Source organism: Protopterus annectens, chromosome 5.part1 (genome assembly GCF_019279795.1).
Source record: "Protopterus annectens isolate FY-2018-M chromosome 5.part1, PAN1.0, whole genome shotgun sequence".
In the NCBI taxonomy this organism is placed as follows: Eukaryota; Metazoa; Chordata; order Ceratodontiformes; family Protopteridae; genus Protopterus; species Protopterus annectens.
In genome coordinates, this window is record NC_056736.1 from 747,001,976 (window position 1) to 747,021,800 (window position 19,825).

General features: G+C 42.3%; 1 protein-coding gene across 1 annotated transcript in view; it reads right to left on the minus strand.

Moving 5' to 3' along the window:
• The window catches only part of C2CD3 (C2 domain containing 3 centriole elongation regulator), a 2,415,762-nt gene that overhangs the window by 1,008,188 nt on the left and 1,387,749 nt on the right, over nucleotides 1-19,825 (minus strand). Inside the window, exon 23 of the mRNA XM_044072855.1 lies at nucleotides 6,893-7,065. Coding sequence (XP_043928790.1) covers nucleotides 6,893-7,065 — 173 coding nt within the window. The remainder of the gene's footprint in view (nucleotides 1-6,892; nucleotides 7,066-19,825) is intronic.

Here is a 19,825-nt window from a genome sequence, read left to right on the forward strand (position 1 = left end):
TAATATGCAAAACTGTAATGATAACAACAATGTTAATGACAGGCAAGATGTGCACAATGAACATACAAAGGCATGTATAATAAAATATGGTAGGTACACCAATGAAGTGAAAAACATAACTTCTACAAACTGGAACATTTTGACAAGTGACTTGTCAATAAAAGACAAAGTATCCGTTAGACCTCACTTTGTCTATAAGACTGGCAACAATTTAAAAATAATCATCGAAATTAAATCTAATTATCAGCAGGCCAGGAAAATACTGAGAACGGGTACGAAAAAATGTGGCCAATGTAACTTTTGTAAATACATCTTGGACAAACCTAACATTGAACTAAAGAACAGTTTAAAAAGTAAGGTACAATTTTGCAATGGTAATTGCTTAACCAAACATATAGTTTATTTGGGTGTTTGTCAAACATGCATGAGTTACTATGTGGGAAAGACCGATCGCTGTTTAAAGAACAGAATTTATGACCACACTTATTGTATGAGGAAATGCGACATTAACAACGCTTTGTCAAGACAATGTAAGGTGTTTAAATTTGCCATCTTGGAAGTGGTTATTCCAAACCCACGAGGTGGCAACATTAAGGCAGTAGTGGGTGAAAAGGAAATTAGATGGCAGATTCGGTTAGATGCAGCTACCCCTCCTGGCCTTAATGAGGTGATTCCAACAAAGCCACTTGTCAAGATTTAGTATTAATGTTCTGATCTGTTTAATGAATGTTTGCACACATTTTTCCACATTCTTCCACTTTTATCATTCTAAATGTACATATACTCTTTTTAAATGTATAGGTTTGAAAGTTATAAACTTTTAGGAAGATAACCTTGATAATTATAGTAAACATTGTCATTTTTTGATATTATTTAGTATATCACTTAGATGAGAATGGTCAGTATAAACATACCAATAACTAGGTAGTCAGGAGATACATAAACAATTTTTATCTGTGGTTGGTGACATATCAATGTCCAAGCAGATATTGTCAGTTGATATATTTTAGTCATTGTAGTATATTGAATTTCTATGCATTCATGTTGGTAGTTTTTTATGTAATAGTCTATTAGATATTTTATTTTTTTGTAGTGTGAATATTTTTATATATGAGTTTTGTAATGTGTATGGGTTCATGCATTGTATGAGAAATGTTTTACAGAAACTTTGTTATAATAAGGTCATGATACACAGATTCCAAATTTATTAGCTTAATTGATTAATTAACAACAAAAAAGGCGGGTTTCTTTTGTATATAAAGCAATGAATTTTATTACTTGTTGTTCTGATGAAGGCAGTATTACACTGAAGAAAGCGCTTAACCAATAAACTTTCGTTGTCTCCAGTTCAGTTTCCTGATTCCTGGTGTGTCTTACGCTAATTTCTTTGGCGTTTTTTTTTGCTTCTATTTGGTCGGACACTGGGATTTCTTTTAATATTTCATGCTACTCATGTCAGAAGTAACAAACTTTATGACACCCATGCAGACGGGAACTGAAAGTTCAACTGCTGAATCCTACACTAAGCCACTGCACAAGCACATCCACTCGTGCATGAATCATGCCATTCCAAATAGAACCAAGACAGTCTCCTCCAAAAAAGGAACACAATCTGGTAGTCCCCTGCCATAAACAAACTATACAACAGAAGGAAGAAACTGCTGCAGAAAAGAGGAAAATCCCAGGATGCAAAAGACTCCCTTACCAGCCTCAGTAAGAAGCTGAGATCCCTCATAAAATCCTCCAAAGCTAGTTACAAAAATAAAATTGCAAAAGATTCCAAGGACAGCCACAAATTATGTCAAGAATTTAAATGCCAATGCTCAGATCTGCTCTGAGCTACAACAGAATGGCATTAAATATACTGATCCCAAGGACATTGCCAATATCCTGGCAGATTGATTCAGTGCCAACTTCACCACCCTCTCAACCCCTAAAGGGCCCATCTCAGTACCAAAAGATTGCCAAATTCTGGTAACCACGGCCACACAGGTAAAAAACACACACTACAAAGCTAAGAATACAGCATCCATGGGACCAGATGACATCCCGGGCTGTGTACTACATGAACTACAAAATGAACTGGCACCTCACCTAAGTGTCATGTTTAACCATAGCCTCACCTCAGGCTTCATGCCCAGTGAGTGGCGCACAGCTACAGTTATCCCACTCCACAAGGGGAGATCCACCTTGGATCCCTGGAACTATCGTCCCATCAGTCTGACGAGCCTGATCTGCAAAGCCATGGAACGTATCATCATGGAACTTATAAATAAAGACATTGGCAACCTTCAAACACTGGACCCCACTCAGTATGGTTTTGTAAAGGGCCGATCTTTTTTCCTCAAACTGAGTGACTTCTTTGAATCAGTCTCCAGAGCTGTGGACGAGGGTAAGGTGGTCAACACACCCTATCTGGACCTCGCCATGGCCTTCAACACCATCCCCCACTCTGGAATCATAGACAAACATACTAAGCTGGGCATTAATCCCTATGTCACTGATGGGTTGCCAACTGGCTTACTGACAGAACCCACACTATAAAAGTAGCCAGCTCAAAATCCAGCTCCAGAAAAGTGACAAGTGGAGTACCTCAGGGTTCAGTCCTGGGACCGCTCTTGTTTGGCATCTACTTCTCTGAAGTACAGGCCAACACTAAGGGACTCTGGCCAACAAAGTTTGCAGATGACTGCAAACTGGGAACCATTATTGAATCCGCAAATGATGTGGCTATTCTACAAAAGGGCCTTACAGAAACAGATGCTTGGTGCCAGAGCCATGGGCTCAAGCTTAATGCAAAGAAATGTATAGTTATCCCCTTTGGGAAAAAACATGTACCCATGAATTACCACATAGGTGGCAGTACACTAAAGACCGAAAGTGCGATGAGACACTTAGGGAAACAGGTGGACAGTGGTCTCACCTTCGATAACCACATCGTCACAACAGTCAGGAAATCCTTCTCATCATTAAGGGCTTTTCATCCAGAAAAAAGGAAGTCATTGTACCACTGTACTCATTCCTCATTAGACCCATTATAGAGTACAACCCCCCCCCCCCCGGTTTGGTATGTACCTCAAGACATCTGCAGCAGCTTGAAAGGCCACAGAAATACTTCACTAAAAGAATCACAGGCCTAAAGCAGATGCTGACTGACTCTGTGGCATATCATCTACTCAAAGGTGATCTCTGCTTAACATACAAGGCCATGTCAAACCCTGAGCTGTTGGACATGCTCCACTTAAACAAATCCCAATCCCTCAGAGCCACACACTCCAGGGATCTAAACCTTGTCATCACAATGAACAAAACATGATGGAGGGATAGGTTCCTGACCCAGAGACTCCCCATACTCTGGAATAGACTGCCCATAGATGTCAAGCAGAGTGCCTCCTTGGCCCTCTTCAAAAGGAATCTTGACAATTGGATGGGAGATAGGAAATTCACCCCGGGGATCACATCAGTCACCCTGCTAGACAGGGGTCCAGGGAAGTAAATATTGTGGGAAGAAATATCCAGGGAATTGTTATGGCTAGGCTTGTATAGGCCCTAGGGCCGATAGCCTAGTATCAACATATGAACCTATGAACCTATTTGTGGCCTAAATTTGCAGTAACAAATTAACAATACTTGATGGAGGGAGGGTTCCTAACAGAACATACTGCCAGCCTATGGAATACATTACCACCAAAGGTCAAATAAATTACCTTTAAGGCTAGTCTTAATGACTGAATAGGTGTTCATAAAATTGCCTGGGTTATCATGTATAGCTCCTCTTGATCTAGGAGATGAGCACTATTACATGCTTGAAAAGGATGACAAGCAGTTTTAGTTGTCAGTTTAAAGGTGCATGTTATGGTCCCTGTGGTCACTTGCCTAGTATTGCCCTTATTTTCACAAGTTCCTGTATGACCACACTAAATGCTGCATGAATATCCATAATGGCACATAGATCATACACAACACTCCCATGAATATCCATAATGGCACACAGATCATACACAACACTCCCATGAATATCCATAATGGCACATAGATCATACACAACACTCCCATGAATATCCATAATGGCACACAGATCATACACACAACACTCCCATGAACATCCATAATGCCACACAGATCATACACAACACTCCCATGAATATCCATAAAGGCACACAGATCATACACAGCACTCCCACTAATATCCATAATGGCACACGGATCATACACAACACTCCCATTAATATACATAATGGCACAGAGATTATACACAACACTCCCATTAATATCCAAAATGGCACAGAGATCATACACACAACACTCCCATGAATATCCATAATGGCACACAGATCATACACACAACACTCCCATGAACATCCATAATGCCACACAGATCATACACAACACTCCCATGAATATCCATAAAGGCACACAGATCATACACAGCACTCCCACTAATATCCATAATGGCACACAGATCATACACAACACTCCCATTAATATACATAATGGCACAGAGATTATACACAACACTCCCATTAATATCCAAAATGGCACAGAGATCATACACACAACACTCCCATGAATATCCATAATGGCACACAGATCATACACCACAGTCCCATAAATATCCACAATAGCACACAGATCGTACACAACACTCCCACGAATATCTATAATGGCACACAGGTCATACACAACACTTCCATTAATATCTATAATGGCACACAGATCATACACAACAGTCCCATAAATATCTATAATAGCACACAGATCGTAAACAACACTCTCATGAATATCCATAATGGCACACAGATCATACACAACATTCCCATGAATATCCATAATGACACACAGATCATACACAACACTCCAATGAATATCCATAATGACGCACACAGCATACACAACACTCCCATGAATATCCATAATGGCACACAGATCATACACACAACACTCCCATGAATATCCATAATGGCACACAGATCATACACACAACACTCCCATGAATATCCATAATGGCACACAGATCATACACAAAACACTCCCATGAATATCCATAATGGCACACAGATCATAGATCATACACAACAGTCCCATGAATATCCATAATGGCACACAGATCATGCACAACACTCCCATGAATATCCATAATGGCACATGCATCATACACAACACTCCCATGAATATCCATAATGGCACAGATCATACACAACACACTCCTTTTCTTACAAGTCAGTCAGCTCACACCCACAGTGTCCTTGGAATGGGCAAGCAACATTTTAAGTCTCAACCTATGGTGTAACAGATTAACGAACAGTGCATCTAGCAAAGACAAACTGAGAAAAAAGTCTCTAAGAAACAGCACCTTCAGAGTTACAAGCATGGACTTAATGCACTTAAACTCCATGCAGTAGCTAGTGTTATAAGCAGACACACTACATCTGGGAGTCACTACTACAAGCACACACTTATACTACATGTGGGAGTGACTGCTGTAAGCACACACATACTACATGTGAGACTTACTGCTACAAGCACACACATACTACATGTGGGAGTGACTGCTACAAGCACACACATACTACATGTGGGAGTCACTGCTACAAGCACACACTTATACTACATGTGGGAGTGACTGCTATAAGCACACACATACTACAAGTGGGACTTCTGCTACAAGCACACACATACTACATGTGGGAGTCACTGCTATAAGCACACACATACTACATGTGGGACTTACTGCTACAAGCACACATACTACATGTGGGAGTCACTGCTACAAGCACACACTTATACTACATGTGGGAGTCACTGCTACAAGCATGCACTTAAACTACATGTGGGAGTCACTGCTACAAGCACGCAGTTAAACTACATGTGGGAGTCACTGTTACAAGCATACGCTTATACTACATGTGGGATTCACTGCTACAAGCATGTACTTAATCTACATGTGGGAGTCACTGCTACAAGCACACACATACTACATGTGGAAGTCACTGCTGCAACCACATGCTTATACTACATGTGGAAGTCACTGCTGCAAGCACACGCTTATACTACATGTGGGAGTGACTGCTACAAGCACACACATACTACATGTGGGAGTGACTGCTATAAGCACACACATACTACATGTGGGACTTACTGCTACAAGCACACACATACTACATGTGGGAGTCACTGCTACAAGCACACACTTATACTACATGTGGGAGTCACTGCTACAAGCACACACTTAAACTACATGTGGGAGTCACTGCTACAAGCACACAGATAATTACATGTGGGAGTCACTGCTACAAGCACGCAGTTAAACTACATGTGGGAGTCACTGCTACAAGCACATACAAACTACATGTGGGAGTCACTGCTACAAGCACATACTGATACTACATGTGGGAGTCACTGCTACAAGTATGCACTTAAACTACATGCAGTAGTAAACGTTATAAGCATGCACTTAAACCATACGTGGGAGTCACTGCTACAAGCATGCACTTAAACTACATGTGGGAGTCACTGCTACAAGCATGCACTTAAACTACATTTGGGAGTCACTGCTACAAACACGCACTTATACTACATGTGGGAGTCACTGCTACAAGCATGCACTTAAACTATATGTGGGAATCACTGTTACAACCATGCACAGACTACATGAAGTAGTAAAAGTTACAAGTATGTACATGTAGGAGTCACTGCTACAAGCACACAGTTAAACTCCGTGCAGTAATCAACGTTACGAGCATGCACTTAAACAACATGCAGCAGTTAGTGTTACAAGCATGCACTTAAACTCCATGAAGTAGTCAAAGTTACGAGCTTGCGTTTAAACTACATGCGGTAGTCAGCGTTACAAGCATGTGCTTACACTACATGCACTAGTCAGCTGCCTTACCTGATGGCTGCAGATGAAACTTTTCTCCATGGTCTATCCTGGGGATCAAAGGTAGACTGAAGGCCTGAACGCCGACCCTTTCATGCTGATGCATTGTTACCAAGGCACATAGCTTGGACAGTGGAAGTGTTCCGTTGGCAACCACCTGCTCCCGCACATTTGGGTAATAGTACCTAAAAAAAAGAATATACATTTAATGCTCTGTATATCTAATTCTTTACTTACTTACCAGTGTAGATGATTTATATTTATACAGAGTGCAACTATAGCTATGATGGTGAGAAACTATCAATTTTGATACTAAATTACAGAATATATCATCACCTTAATGACTACTTAACAGCACCATGCAAGTACATTGCCACTTCTTAAAAAAGACTATTTTAAACAGGAAAGTGGCAAATTATTTATTCTCTTATTACATTTTCTGCTGACAAAGTCTTTTTTTCAGAAGAGAATGGAGTCAGACATATAGAGGTCAGAAGAAATTTGGCCAAAAGGAAAAAGGTAAAGTACATTTGTGCAAGTTAATTTACCATAACCGTAGATGTTCATATACATTACTGTTGCACTTTGCTAGATTAGCTGTTTCCTGCAAAGGATATCTGGCCAGTCTATGAGAGCTCTGGTCACCTTCCTTGTGTCACTTGTGTCCATCCAATGCATGCAAGTATGTTAGTATAAAAAGGATGTCTAACAGCACAGAAATGATGATCATGATCTCTGTCACAACACCAAACAGAAAGTCTCTTCCTCTTCCTCTAATTTCCCAGCAGCAGGTTTTATAGTTGCCTTTTAACGCGGTGGTGGTGCTGCGGTAGAGTTGTTGCCTCACAGTAAGACGTTGTCCTGTTCGATTCTCGGTTAGAGCGTCCTCTGTGTGAAGATATGCGTGAATGGGCGTACCTTCATTGAAGGTTGTGCGTCAGGGCTGGCAACTCAGCACGTAAAAATCTACTGCCAATCATTAGCGGACCGGAGTTCCCGCTGTGGCAACCCCTAACTGGGAAAAGCCGAAAGACACAACAACAGCAACAACATACATCATCTGAAACAAACATGTATTTATTCAGTCAGACGGAGGTTGTGAACATTGAGGTGGATGAGGTATATTGTGCTGTGTGAGCAGGTCGACACTGTAAGGAAGGTTTTGGTAACTTCCCCTTGCAAGGTATATGAAAAGGGAGAAACAATGAAGCCTGGGCCAAAAGGGCACTATCAGCCATATATTTGGCAACTCCTTTATGTTAACAAGACTGTGGTTATCAGAAGAAAGTGGGGAAGGGGAGATTCCAATTGAAAGGTCAAATTATCACAATACTGAATATGTTAAGAACTGGCATGTAATACCAAAATTGCAGAATTTCGAACAATGCCAGTAGATGTATGCGCAAAATGGAAGTACAAAGAGAATTTGGATTTTGCCTTTTCCCCACTGCAGGTTGATCTTGGATTTGCTACATAGAATTAGCAGGGGCTATGAAGGGTTGCATGGGGCCTTTTCCTCTACATAAAAATGTTTAAATGTACTTTTCTTGGCTTTGGGTATCTGTCTTTTTCTGCTTTGAACATTTGTGTTTGAACTTTAACAGGAATCCAGAAAAGCATAAATGAACATTCTTATCCACGGGAAGGAAAAACATCTGTTTTCAAGATGTTCAAAGGGAGTCAGGCGTTTTTCTTATGAAAGGATGACCCTTGAGATCTATTCTAGTTCTTTTTTTGAGTCTCACTACCACTAATTCTTAAATTGCTACTTAACAGGATTTCTGGATCCGGGAATGTAGAGAGAATTCCTGTAGCACTTGGGAACAGGGGATACAAATAGTTGTTTCACCCTCTGAATCAATTTTCCTTTCTCCTCTAACTTCTTGAACCACAGCTGAGGAATTTCCAAAAAGTACATTTTTCTCTAGAGGGGCATTTAAAATCTGGGCCTAAGCATCTTCAGGAACATTCTGTAATGTAAGGCATTCTAGCTCATCATTCCCACAGTAGTGTCATAAGTACTTACATTCCCACAGTAGCGTCATAAGTACTTACATCCCCACAGTAGCGTCATAAGTACTTACATTCCCACAGTAGCGTCATAAGTACTTACATCCCCACAGTACCGTCATAAGTACTTACATCCCCACTGTAGCGTCATAAGTACTTACATCCCCACAGTAGCGTCATAAGTACTTACATCCCCGCAGTAGCGTCATAAGTACTTACATTCCCACAGTAGCGTCATAAGTACTTACACTCCCACAGTAGCGTCATAAGTACTTACATTCCCACAGTAGCGTCATAAGTACTTTTTACTGAGTGCTTAGAGACTTGGCATGCAGAACTGACCATAACTAGCAAGTGGATGTAATGCCTGAAGCAAGCAGGCTAGCAAGAGGTTGTTGCATGTCAGAAAATAATGAAAGTAAATATTTTACCACGTGTCTGGCAGTTAGTTGTTCAAAAAGCTAAGGTGGAAGACGGGCATAAACCTTCTCCCATTACCTATAAACAACTCTACTGTTTTTTTTTCAGTGGGTTAGGGTTAGAAGAGGACAAGGGTTTTAAATGACTGTCTCCCTCCAGAGAAACAACAGCAGAATCAACGATTGGATTTTTGAAAAGAAATTCATGAACGTCTGGCGCTTCATAAAACCTGTCTGGTTTCCTTGGAGAAGGGAACTGAGAATCAAAAGAAACAGTAGCAGCACTAAACGCATCCCCCCAAGCCCTCAGAATGGCAGGCATTGCTAAAAACTTTGGGAAATCTATACTGAGCAATCCCTAATATCTTTTTTGAGACGCAGAATAAAATAAACCTTTCTTCTCAGAAAGGGAAGGCATACTGAGATTCAGATTCACAGGGAGCTGCAGAAGAAAGCTGTGAAGCATAGTTAAGTGCTTTCTCATCTGATTCAGCGATGCCGTCTTCTTCAGAGGATGAAGTGATCAAGGTCCTAAGGCTCCACTTCTCGTAAAGCAGCGCCTATGTTATCCAACCTACACCTAAGGTTGTATGACGTGTTGGGACAACCACAGTCAACCTACGTTATCCAACCTACACCCAAGATTGTATGAAGTGTTAGGACAACCACAATCAGCCCACGGTATCCAACCTACACCTAAGGTTGTACGACGTGTTGGGAAACCACAATCAGCCTGTGTTACCCAACCGACACCAAAGGTTGTATGAAGTGTTGGGACAACCACAATCAGCCTACGTTATCCAACCTACACCTAAGGTTGTATGACATTTTGGGACAACCACAGTCAGCCTACATTATCCAACCTACACCTAAGATTGTATGACGTGTTGACACAACCACAATCAGCCTACGTTATCCAACCTACACCTAAGGTTGTACGACGTGTTGGGACAACCACAGTCAGCCTACGTTATCCAACCTACACCTAAGGTTGTATGACTTGTTGGGACAACCACAGTCAGCCTACGTTATCCAACCTACTACAGCTAAGGTTGTATGACTTGTTGGGACAACCACAGTCAGCCTACGTTATCTAACCTACAGCTAAGGTTGTATGATGTGCTGGGACAACCACAGTCAGCCTATATTATCCAACCTACACCTAGGATTGTATGACATGTTGTGACAACTGCAATCAGCCTACGTTATCCAACCTACACCTAAGGTTGTAGGACGTGTTGGGACAACCACAATCCGCCTACGTTATCCAACCTAGACCTAAGATTTATGACGTGTTGGGACAACCACAATCAGCCTACGTTATCCAACCTACACCTAAGGTAGTACTACGTCTTGGGACAACCACAATCGGCCTACATAATCCAACCTGCAGCTAAGATTGCATGATGTGTAGGGACAACCACAGTCAGCCTACATAATCCAACCTACACCTAAGACTGTATGACGTGTTGGGACAACCACAGTCAGCCTACATTATCCAACCTACACCTACGACTATATGATGTGCTGGGACAACCATAGTCAGCCTATGTTATCCAACCTATATCTAAGATTGTATGACATGTTGGGACAACCACAATCAGCCTACATTATCCAACTTACACCTAAGATTGCATGACGTGTTGGGACAACCAGAATTCCTAAAATTGGAGCGTACATAGAGGTAATCTCCATGGTGACCCTTCAGCAACTCTCCCTTCAGGAGGAATAACAAGCGTATTTGGTTTGAAAACTCTATTATTTAATCTTTGATGGATAAGTGTCCTTATTTTAACAACTTAATTTCATTTCTGAATGAAATGCAATGCAAACACAGCTTCTCGGTGATACTTTTATTCAGAAGCAAAGGAACCTTCTGCACTTTTTTGCTATCTTAATAAGAAGCTAAGTGTCCTGAAGATCCAACACAGGACATCCATCCCTTTGTCTTAAGGCAGTACAGAACTGAATGCACAGTGACCAGTCTAATTTGGGTCTTTTTCACATACATGTTCAGCAGGCTGAGGCCCAATATAGGTCTTAAATCCTTTGTTTTATTCAGAATTAAAAACAAAGTACAGTTATGTAAAATCTTACCATAACCGCAGCTGCCCTTCTCATCACTGCTGCAGTATTCTTAACCTAAGGGATCTCCTGCCAAGGATAGCCCAATGTCTAGCCGGTATACCAAAGCCTTCAGCAATTAAAGGTGCCATACATCATATGACTGCTCCTCAGGCACAATTCAAAGCATGAAGCTGATGTATGGACACATACAGTAAGAACTAGAAAAGTCCCAGGAAGAACATAATACCCTCAGGGACAAACAGGAACATGTGCATCCAGAAGGAAAAATAAAGAGGGGAGAAGGGAAAAGGACCCCTCAGTCAGGACAGCAACCAGAACAGAGAGCAAGACTCGGGACACAGGGGGAAGGATGGAGGGATGAAATATTGTAACAGTGAAGAAAAGGCCAACTACTGTTAAGATTTTACAGACCTGTGCTATGTCCTTCCATATCAGTGTTGCAGTATCCTTCACTTAAGGGAGAGTAGAGCAGCTCGAGGAAGCTTGAGAGAAGAACAACACTGAACAGCCCTCTACAAATCCATGTAGGACAGCAGTGACAAAAGCATGTCGTGGCCCTCAAAATAACATCCGACTTGTAATGCTTAATGAAAGTATGACCAGAGGACCAAGTAGCAGCCTCAAGGATGGAACTGGTATCTAGACCCAGAGGAGGTAGCAGAATGTACCTTTACCAAAAACGAAACACATTTTCCATGAAAATAACAAAATTAAATGGCCTTAGAAATCCAGGAATAGATGGTTTGCTTAGAAACTGCCAAAGTCCTGGGATGAAGGGAAACAAAAAGCTGCTCAGATCTGTGAATAATGGTAGTTTTATCATAATAATATCTGAGCTGTCTAAGCAAATACAAAGTGTGAAGAACCTTCTCATTGGCAGACTGTGGAGAAGGAAGATGCATAGACTGATTAAGGGGTGACTCACTGACCACCTTGGGCATAAAAGTATCTTTCTCTGTGGAAAACTAAAAAAGGAGGAATAGCCATGACAGCCTGAAGTTTAGGCACTTTCCTGACTGTAGTGAGAGACAAAAAATAGTCTTCCAAGTACAATGTTAAAAGAGTGAAGAAATAGGCTCAAAATTAGACTGAGTCAATTTTTCAAGGACAAAACTGAGGTCCCAGGAAGGCAGAATAGGCTTCCTGGAAGGCCTAACATGAAGGACGCAAGAAACTGCTTCACTTCATATGTAGATGCCAGAGGAGGAGTCAAGGGCAGACAAGCAGAAACTGCTGACAGGTGGGAATTAAATGAAGAATATGCCAAGCCAGCATGGATCAGATCACACAAATGAGAGAGAACTAGAGGAACCTCCAGAGTTACAGGATCTCAATGGTGAGAGAGGCACCAGACCGAAAAGTGTTGCTAGTTGAACACGTATGATTTCTTGGTATTGGGTTTTCTGCCCTCCTGCAGAACCCAAAGCATGTCCTCAGAAAAGGGGTGCCTGAAAGGGATCAAAACCCTATTGCCCCCGGCATAAGTTGAAGAGTGGACAAGTAAGGATGGACAACAGATCCAGTGTCTTGTGTGAGAAGATCCACCTGATGAGGTAACTTGTGGTAACACCCCCTAGCCAAGTGAGAACGAAAGGGTAATTAATTCTGTCTAGGCCAAAAGGGAGTCACTAGCAAGATTTTGGTAGAGTCCTGCCTAATCTTGTGGAAGACTCATGACAACAGAGGAAAATAGGGAAGTCATAAGGAAACATCCTCTTCCAAAGAAAAGCTAGGGTGTCTACTTTCCAAGCCAGAGGACTTGGGACTCTGGAACAGAATACAGGAAGTTGTCTCCTGAGTAGATTCAAAAATATCTACCTGTGGAAAATCCACCAATGGACAATGTCCAAGAACACATCTCTGTGAAGTATCTATTCATGAGCTTGAGTGCTGGACCTCCTCAAGGAGTCTGCCCCTAGATTGTGCACTGAGGGAATGTAAGCTACCTGAAGAGTTAATTGGATAGCTAGAGCCCAGACCTGAAGAACTATTCTGCAAAAAAGCTAGGACTTTGTGCCTCCAAGTTTGTTGGCATACCACATCAATGTGGTATTGTCTGTGAAAACTTTGAGGGGTCCAGGATGAAATAGGGAATGAAAAAATGAAGGGTCAAAAAAACAGGGGCCTTATCCCCTTTACATTATTGTGGTCTGTCCTCTGGTGAGGATCAGAGACCCTGAACTTTGAGAAGGCCACAGGAGGCACCCCATAACCTGTCTTAAACATCTGCTAAGAGCTCATGTGTTGGAAGTGGAGCTTGAAAAGGAGGCCCTAGGTTGAGGGAAAGTTGAAGTTCGAGCTTCACACAGGGGAATAAAGGTATCGGGAAGTCCAAGGGGTGAAAATGTTGAAGCCACTGTCTTAATATACCAATGAAGTTTTCTCATATGGAGCCTGGCGACAGGGAACATGGGAATAGTGGAAAACATGAATCTGCAAAACATAAGAAATTCCCTGTCCATGACAAACGCCAGAGGAAGAAGGGATTGGAAAGAGGCAAACAGACAGAGCCTTGGAGGCAAGCACAGATGCCAGAACTGTCTTAAGTCTGCATCCAAGGAAAATATGACCCTGGGAAAGCATCAGAACGGAGGTGAGCTCCAGAAATAACAGAGAAATAGTGAACGTGAGAGCCTGAAGCAGAGTGTTGGGGGAAGGAGCTTGAACAAGCAGCACATTTAGACAGAGAGAGATCTGAATTCCTTGAATCCTGCAAAAAGCAACTACAGGAGTAGAGTCATTTGCTAAACATCCTTGGGACAGTACAGAGGCCATAGGGCAAAGCAGAGAACTGAAACTGCAAGGAAAAGAAAGAAATAATTTCTTAAAGAAAGGATGAACAGGGATATGAAGACATACATCTGAGATCCACAGATACCAGAAAGGCCTGAGCTCAAAGAAAAAGGGAATAAAACATCCAAAAGGAAGGAATCAAAGGAAAGGTGGTCAGTCAGGAAAGATCCAGAATAGGTCTCAAAGTGCCCTCATTTTGTGGGACCAGAAACATTCTGGAGTAAAATCCCTTCTCTACCTGGGCAGGAGGCACAGACTGAATGGTGCCCTGAACTAAAAGAGAATGAAGCCCCTATGGGAAATAAGAAAGCTGTTTCCGAGGAGATTGAGGAATGCCTGAAAAGGGAGGAAGGGATTTCCAAACCATAAAATATCAGTGACGGATAATGGAAAGAACCAGAAAGTATTAAATGATCTGTAGCCGCAGACAGGGACAGACGGAAGGAAACGTGGCAGAGGGCAACTGTCAAATAGAATCAGGCTTGTCTTGGAAAGAAGACTTCTGGGAGGCAGGAGTCTAAGTAGAGTTAGAAAGAGGCACATCCCTAGAGCTCTTCTTGCCCTTAGGAGGAAGGTGAGAACACCTACGAACAAATGCAGACGTAGAGGGATAATTCCTGTGAAATTTGGGAATAGGAGAAACAAAAATATGTTTCATCTCTTGCAAGGCTTTACCCTTGTCAGGGACAGACAAGTTCAGCTGCAATGGGCCCAAAAAGATTTTTATTATCGAAAGGAGCATCAAAAAGTTTGGCCTTAATGTCATCAGGCAAAGTCTGAAGATGGATCCAAGAATATCTCCTCAGAACTGAACCAAGTGCAACAACCCTGGAATAGGCATCAGTTGCATCACAGCTGCATTTGAATGAATGCAGGTCAACCTGAGAAGTGGAGCCTTGCAGAGAAAGGGCTGAAACCTTCCCCCTCAGAATCAGGAAAGTCAGAAACCACCTCAGAACCTTCTTGAAAAGATGGCCAAGACATAATTGGTCATATTACTTTGATAGCTGACTGTTCTAAAGGATAAAGTGGCAGGAGTGTAAACTTTTTATCCCAGCCTTTCCATAGCCCTACTTATCTTTATCAGAAGGCAACAATTTGTCTGACAGCAATAACTTGGATGGCTTATCAAAGGATACTGACACTGCAGAAAGGATGCACTTTACAAAATATATCTGACTTCTTAGGTGAAGGAGGCTATAAACACTGCTGAGAAAGTATCCAGGAGGGCAGCCAGAACAGGAGGAAGTCTTAGGAGATTCCATCTGCAGGAGCCCAGAATATCTTTTCTGAATCTCAGACACTTGAAAACAATCCCACTTTAAAAAATCCATCATATCAGCAATGGTATCTCCAAAGCAGAGTTCTTCCAGTGGGGAATCTGGACTTATGGAATCTTCCTCTGAACCGTAGTCCAGGGGTGAAGGAATTTGGGAAGAATAAGCCAAAGATTCTTCCCCAAGTCTAGGCCCTCATCCAAGGAATCCAATTCCCTAGGCCTCTTAAGTGGAGAGGAAGATGACCAGGAAGGAAAAGCACATATACCTCCTAAGTAGGCTTCAAGGCCATCAACATATTAAAAAGACCCTGAGTGAAATTCTGCCATTCGGATTGGGGATCCTTAACTACAGGTGAAAAATGCTTTGTTTTTTGCTTCTTTTTCTGTGGGACATCTGCAAGAAACACCCTTTGAGGTTCAGCCCCCTGGCAAGACTCAATAATGGTTGTAGGAATCTCCTCCCTAACTAAGATCTGATGGGTCCCCCTCAGTCCTTAGGATATAATCAGACGAGATTCCCACACAGACATTTGAAAAGCCTCCAAGGATGTGCAAGAAGCCAGATCCATGCCAGCCTCCAACAGGATGTGCAAGAAGCCAGATGCATGTCAGCCTCCAACAGGATGTGCAAGAAGCCAGATGCATGTCAGCCTCCAACAGGATGTGCAAGAAGCCAGATCCATGTCAGCCTCCAACAGGATGTGCAAGAAGCCAGATCCAGGTCAGCCTCCAACAGGATGTGCAAGAAGCCAGATGCATGTCAGCCTCCAACAGGATGTGCAAGAAGCCAGATCCATGTCATCAGCCAACAGGATGTGCAAGAAGCCAGATCCATGTCAGCCGCCAACAGGATGTGCAAGAAGCCAGATCCATGTCAGCCTCCAACAGGATGTGCACGAAGCCAGATCCATGTCAGCCGCCAACAGGGTTGCTGCAGATAAATCTGAAGCAACCGCTGGTTAGTCCTCCGGGCCTTCACCAGCCTTTAGAGAGAGAGGTGTCCGTAGTGAGGATGGACAGTTGCCACATCATATCTAACTTTTTTTGGCCTTCTTATTGGCAGATGGCTGGTCCTCGGGACAGGAGGAATCCCCCACAGCACCCTGACCAAACTTAAGACATTGTTTTTTCAGGCAGATAGACAAGGAGAAGCTATGACTACTACGGGTCTTATGTACAAGGACCTGAGAAAGACAGCAATGCATATGGTCATGGGAAGCACCCAAACAGAAGAGGCACTGGTCATGATGTTTTTTTATAGGGAATCTGCCTCCCACACTGATATTTACTAGATGAATTGAACATAATAACCACAACAAATAACAGAAAGAGAAGAAACCCCAGTGGGGCACTTATCTGTAAACACAGCCTGGTAACCAGCACAGCAAAACAGCATTCAGACCAACGTTCAACAATGGCATTTGGACTGGAGGCAAAGAAGTTCTGAGTATCTGCATCCATATGTCACCTTTATGCCCTACATCATATATGGGGAGCATATATGTGATGTATGGCACCTATAAGAGCCGAAGACTTTGGTATACTGGCTGGATACTAGGCTATCCTATGCAGGTGATCTCAAGTGAAGAACAGTGATATGGAAGGACATCTTGGAATAAAATCCTAACCATGTCTAGTGTGATAAGACCTCTTGGATGGCTCTCATGGCAAGAAGAGAGACCATCTCTCGTAATGCAGTGTTTGCCTGTTTGGGTGGAATTGTCTAGGTATGGATAGTGGGGCTTAGGAGGGGTTTCCAAAATTGGTGTGCAATAGCCTATGAATATTATTCCTATAACTTTTTTAATTTCTCCAAATCTTTTGGGTTTCTAATACCATGATGGGAATGAACCCCATTCCTAAGTCAAAGTACGATTAATGTTCATGAAATTAGTATTGTTTCACTCTTTGATGTCAGCCAAAGTGGTCTTCACTGCACATGCAATGTGCCCAGTAATGACTCCCCCAGCAATTCGTACGGTGTTACATCGATTAGTAGCATATCTAAATATGACTGAAGGCTCTTTTTTATAAGACATGTTGCTCCTACCACTATTGGAACTATCTGGGTATCTTTCTTCCACATTGCTCTCGTTTCTGCTTGCAAATCCTGATATTTTATAACTCTGTGTCTCTCTGTACGCAGCACACTATAGTCACTGGGTGTGGCGATTTCAATGATCAATGCTATTTTTGTCTTCTTTTCTTGAGCCAATATATCTGGTTTTCTAGCATCTGTCTTTTGAACTGTTGGTAATGGGTGATCCCATGCGATGTAGACCATCATTTTCTAGGACGCTTTGTGGTTCATATTTCCAATGTTTTCCAGCCATTTCAATACCATAATGTTTGCACAATCCCCAGCGCAACAGTCTTGTCACATTATTATGCCTTTCAGTATACAGTCCTTCTGCCATTAGTATGTCAAAGCCAGCAACGAGGTGTGACTGTTTCCACTTTGGTTTTACAAAAACATTTGTCTGTTTCTCCCACATGTTCAATGGACTTTGTAAACCAGTGTGCATGCAAGCCCACTATCTTGGGCTGCCAATATTAACCTTTTATCTCTTGGTTTGAATTCACCTCTCCTTAACCATTCATGTGTTCGTTCCTGATCAACATGAGGTTCTTCCAGAAGTTTTCTGTACTTGCAACTATATTCATGCATTTTCCACATTTCTTGCCTTTTTATCTGGTCCTTCACCTTATATTCTTTCTTTTGTTTTTTGGCACATTCAGTTACTGCCTGCTTTTTACCTACTTCTGGTTTGATTTCTATTCCTGCTTGATACCGATATGCTTCTGCTACATTAAGCAGAGAAGTCATCTTAGATTTACTCTCCTCATGTTTCAAAACTTTCACTACGTTTGGGTCTTGTGAGGTCAGCAGATATGTCTGGAGTCCCACGATTGCAGATCTATACAAGCAATCAATTTCAAGGAGGCCCATTCCTCCTTCAGAATGGGGAATATATAATCTTGGTATGCACTGATTTTTATAGATCGTTTGGTGAGCATGAAGCACCCTTCTTGTTTTAATATCTAATCTACCCAACACATTTTGGGGCCAATCAATCAATCACTCCAAAACTGTGATGGTGTACCATGAAGATGGGTAGAGGGAGAGACAATCCCAAATTCCTCCAGAGTAGAGTAGTCAAGCAGGCTTTTAGGGATTCTGGGGTCTCCTGCCAGAAAAGGGCTCATGATATCCCTGATTTTGCAGACCTGTTTGGCCTCTAGGTCTGCGTCCATTGATGGGGCCACCTCTGTTATGTCTGCTCCTGTCCAAACGTGAGTCAAACTGGCATTTACTCTTCTGAAACCAGAGACAACAAGGCCCTTTTTGGTCCCTATTATAGGATCATAGGAGGTTACTAGGCTAATGGCCCTGTGGCCCTTCCAAGTCTAGCCAAGAGTTTATCTACAAAAAGAAACCTCAGTCAGCACTTGTTGCTCTTGTCAATGAGGGACAAAAGTGGAACCCCTGGGACAAATTTGTGGTTTCCCATCCACTCATCAAGGCTGCGCCTGAAGAGGGTCAATGAGGTGCTGTTTGACGTGTATGGGAAGTCTATTCTGGAGAAGGGACAGCCTCTGGGAGACAAACCCATCTCTCCAATAGGTTTTGCTGATGTCACACATTATAGTCAGGCCTTCTGAGCGGGGAGTCCGTGAGGAGTTAGACTTAAGGACATGGAGCATCTCTAGTAGGGCAGGGTCCCAGATTGCCTTGTAGGTGAGACACGGATCACCCCTTAGCAATCTGTACAATACAGCGTACAATGATAGTAATTTGAACCTATCAGCATAGGACAGGTGTTGGAGGCCATGGATTCTCTTTGAGAGGTATTGCAGTGGCCTTTACAGTTGGTGCAGATGTTTAGAGAGGTACATCCCAAGCAGGGCATTATACTCAATTATTGCTCTAATGAGGGAAGAGTATAGAGAGGTAATAACCTCCTTTTTTTTAATAAGATCTTTTAAGAGGCATTGAACTTAACTTCAACAGCAGAAAAAGTCTTAGTCTTGCTCACTCTTCTGCATTTTTTCTTTCATAGATGGCCGAACAAGGTTGACCAGTTGAATGGAGCATTTGACAGATGCTTTACAGTTATATGGGAAATCATATTGGCATAGCCAAGCATGGTGTACCATTGATATGTCAGATCCACTTGCCCTGGCCGGTCCATCTGCCCATTTTGCGTAAGGTGCATGAAGAGGTAGGTTAAACTGGACATGGTAGCCACTGTAGTCTGAAGGTGTTTCTTTGACTCTGGTGTCAATGGATTTTTCAGTGATTATTGAGACAGACCCCTCTGAAACTTATTCATATGCATATTGTAGCTTGGGGCC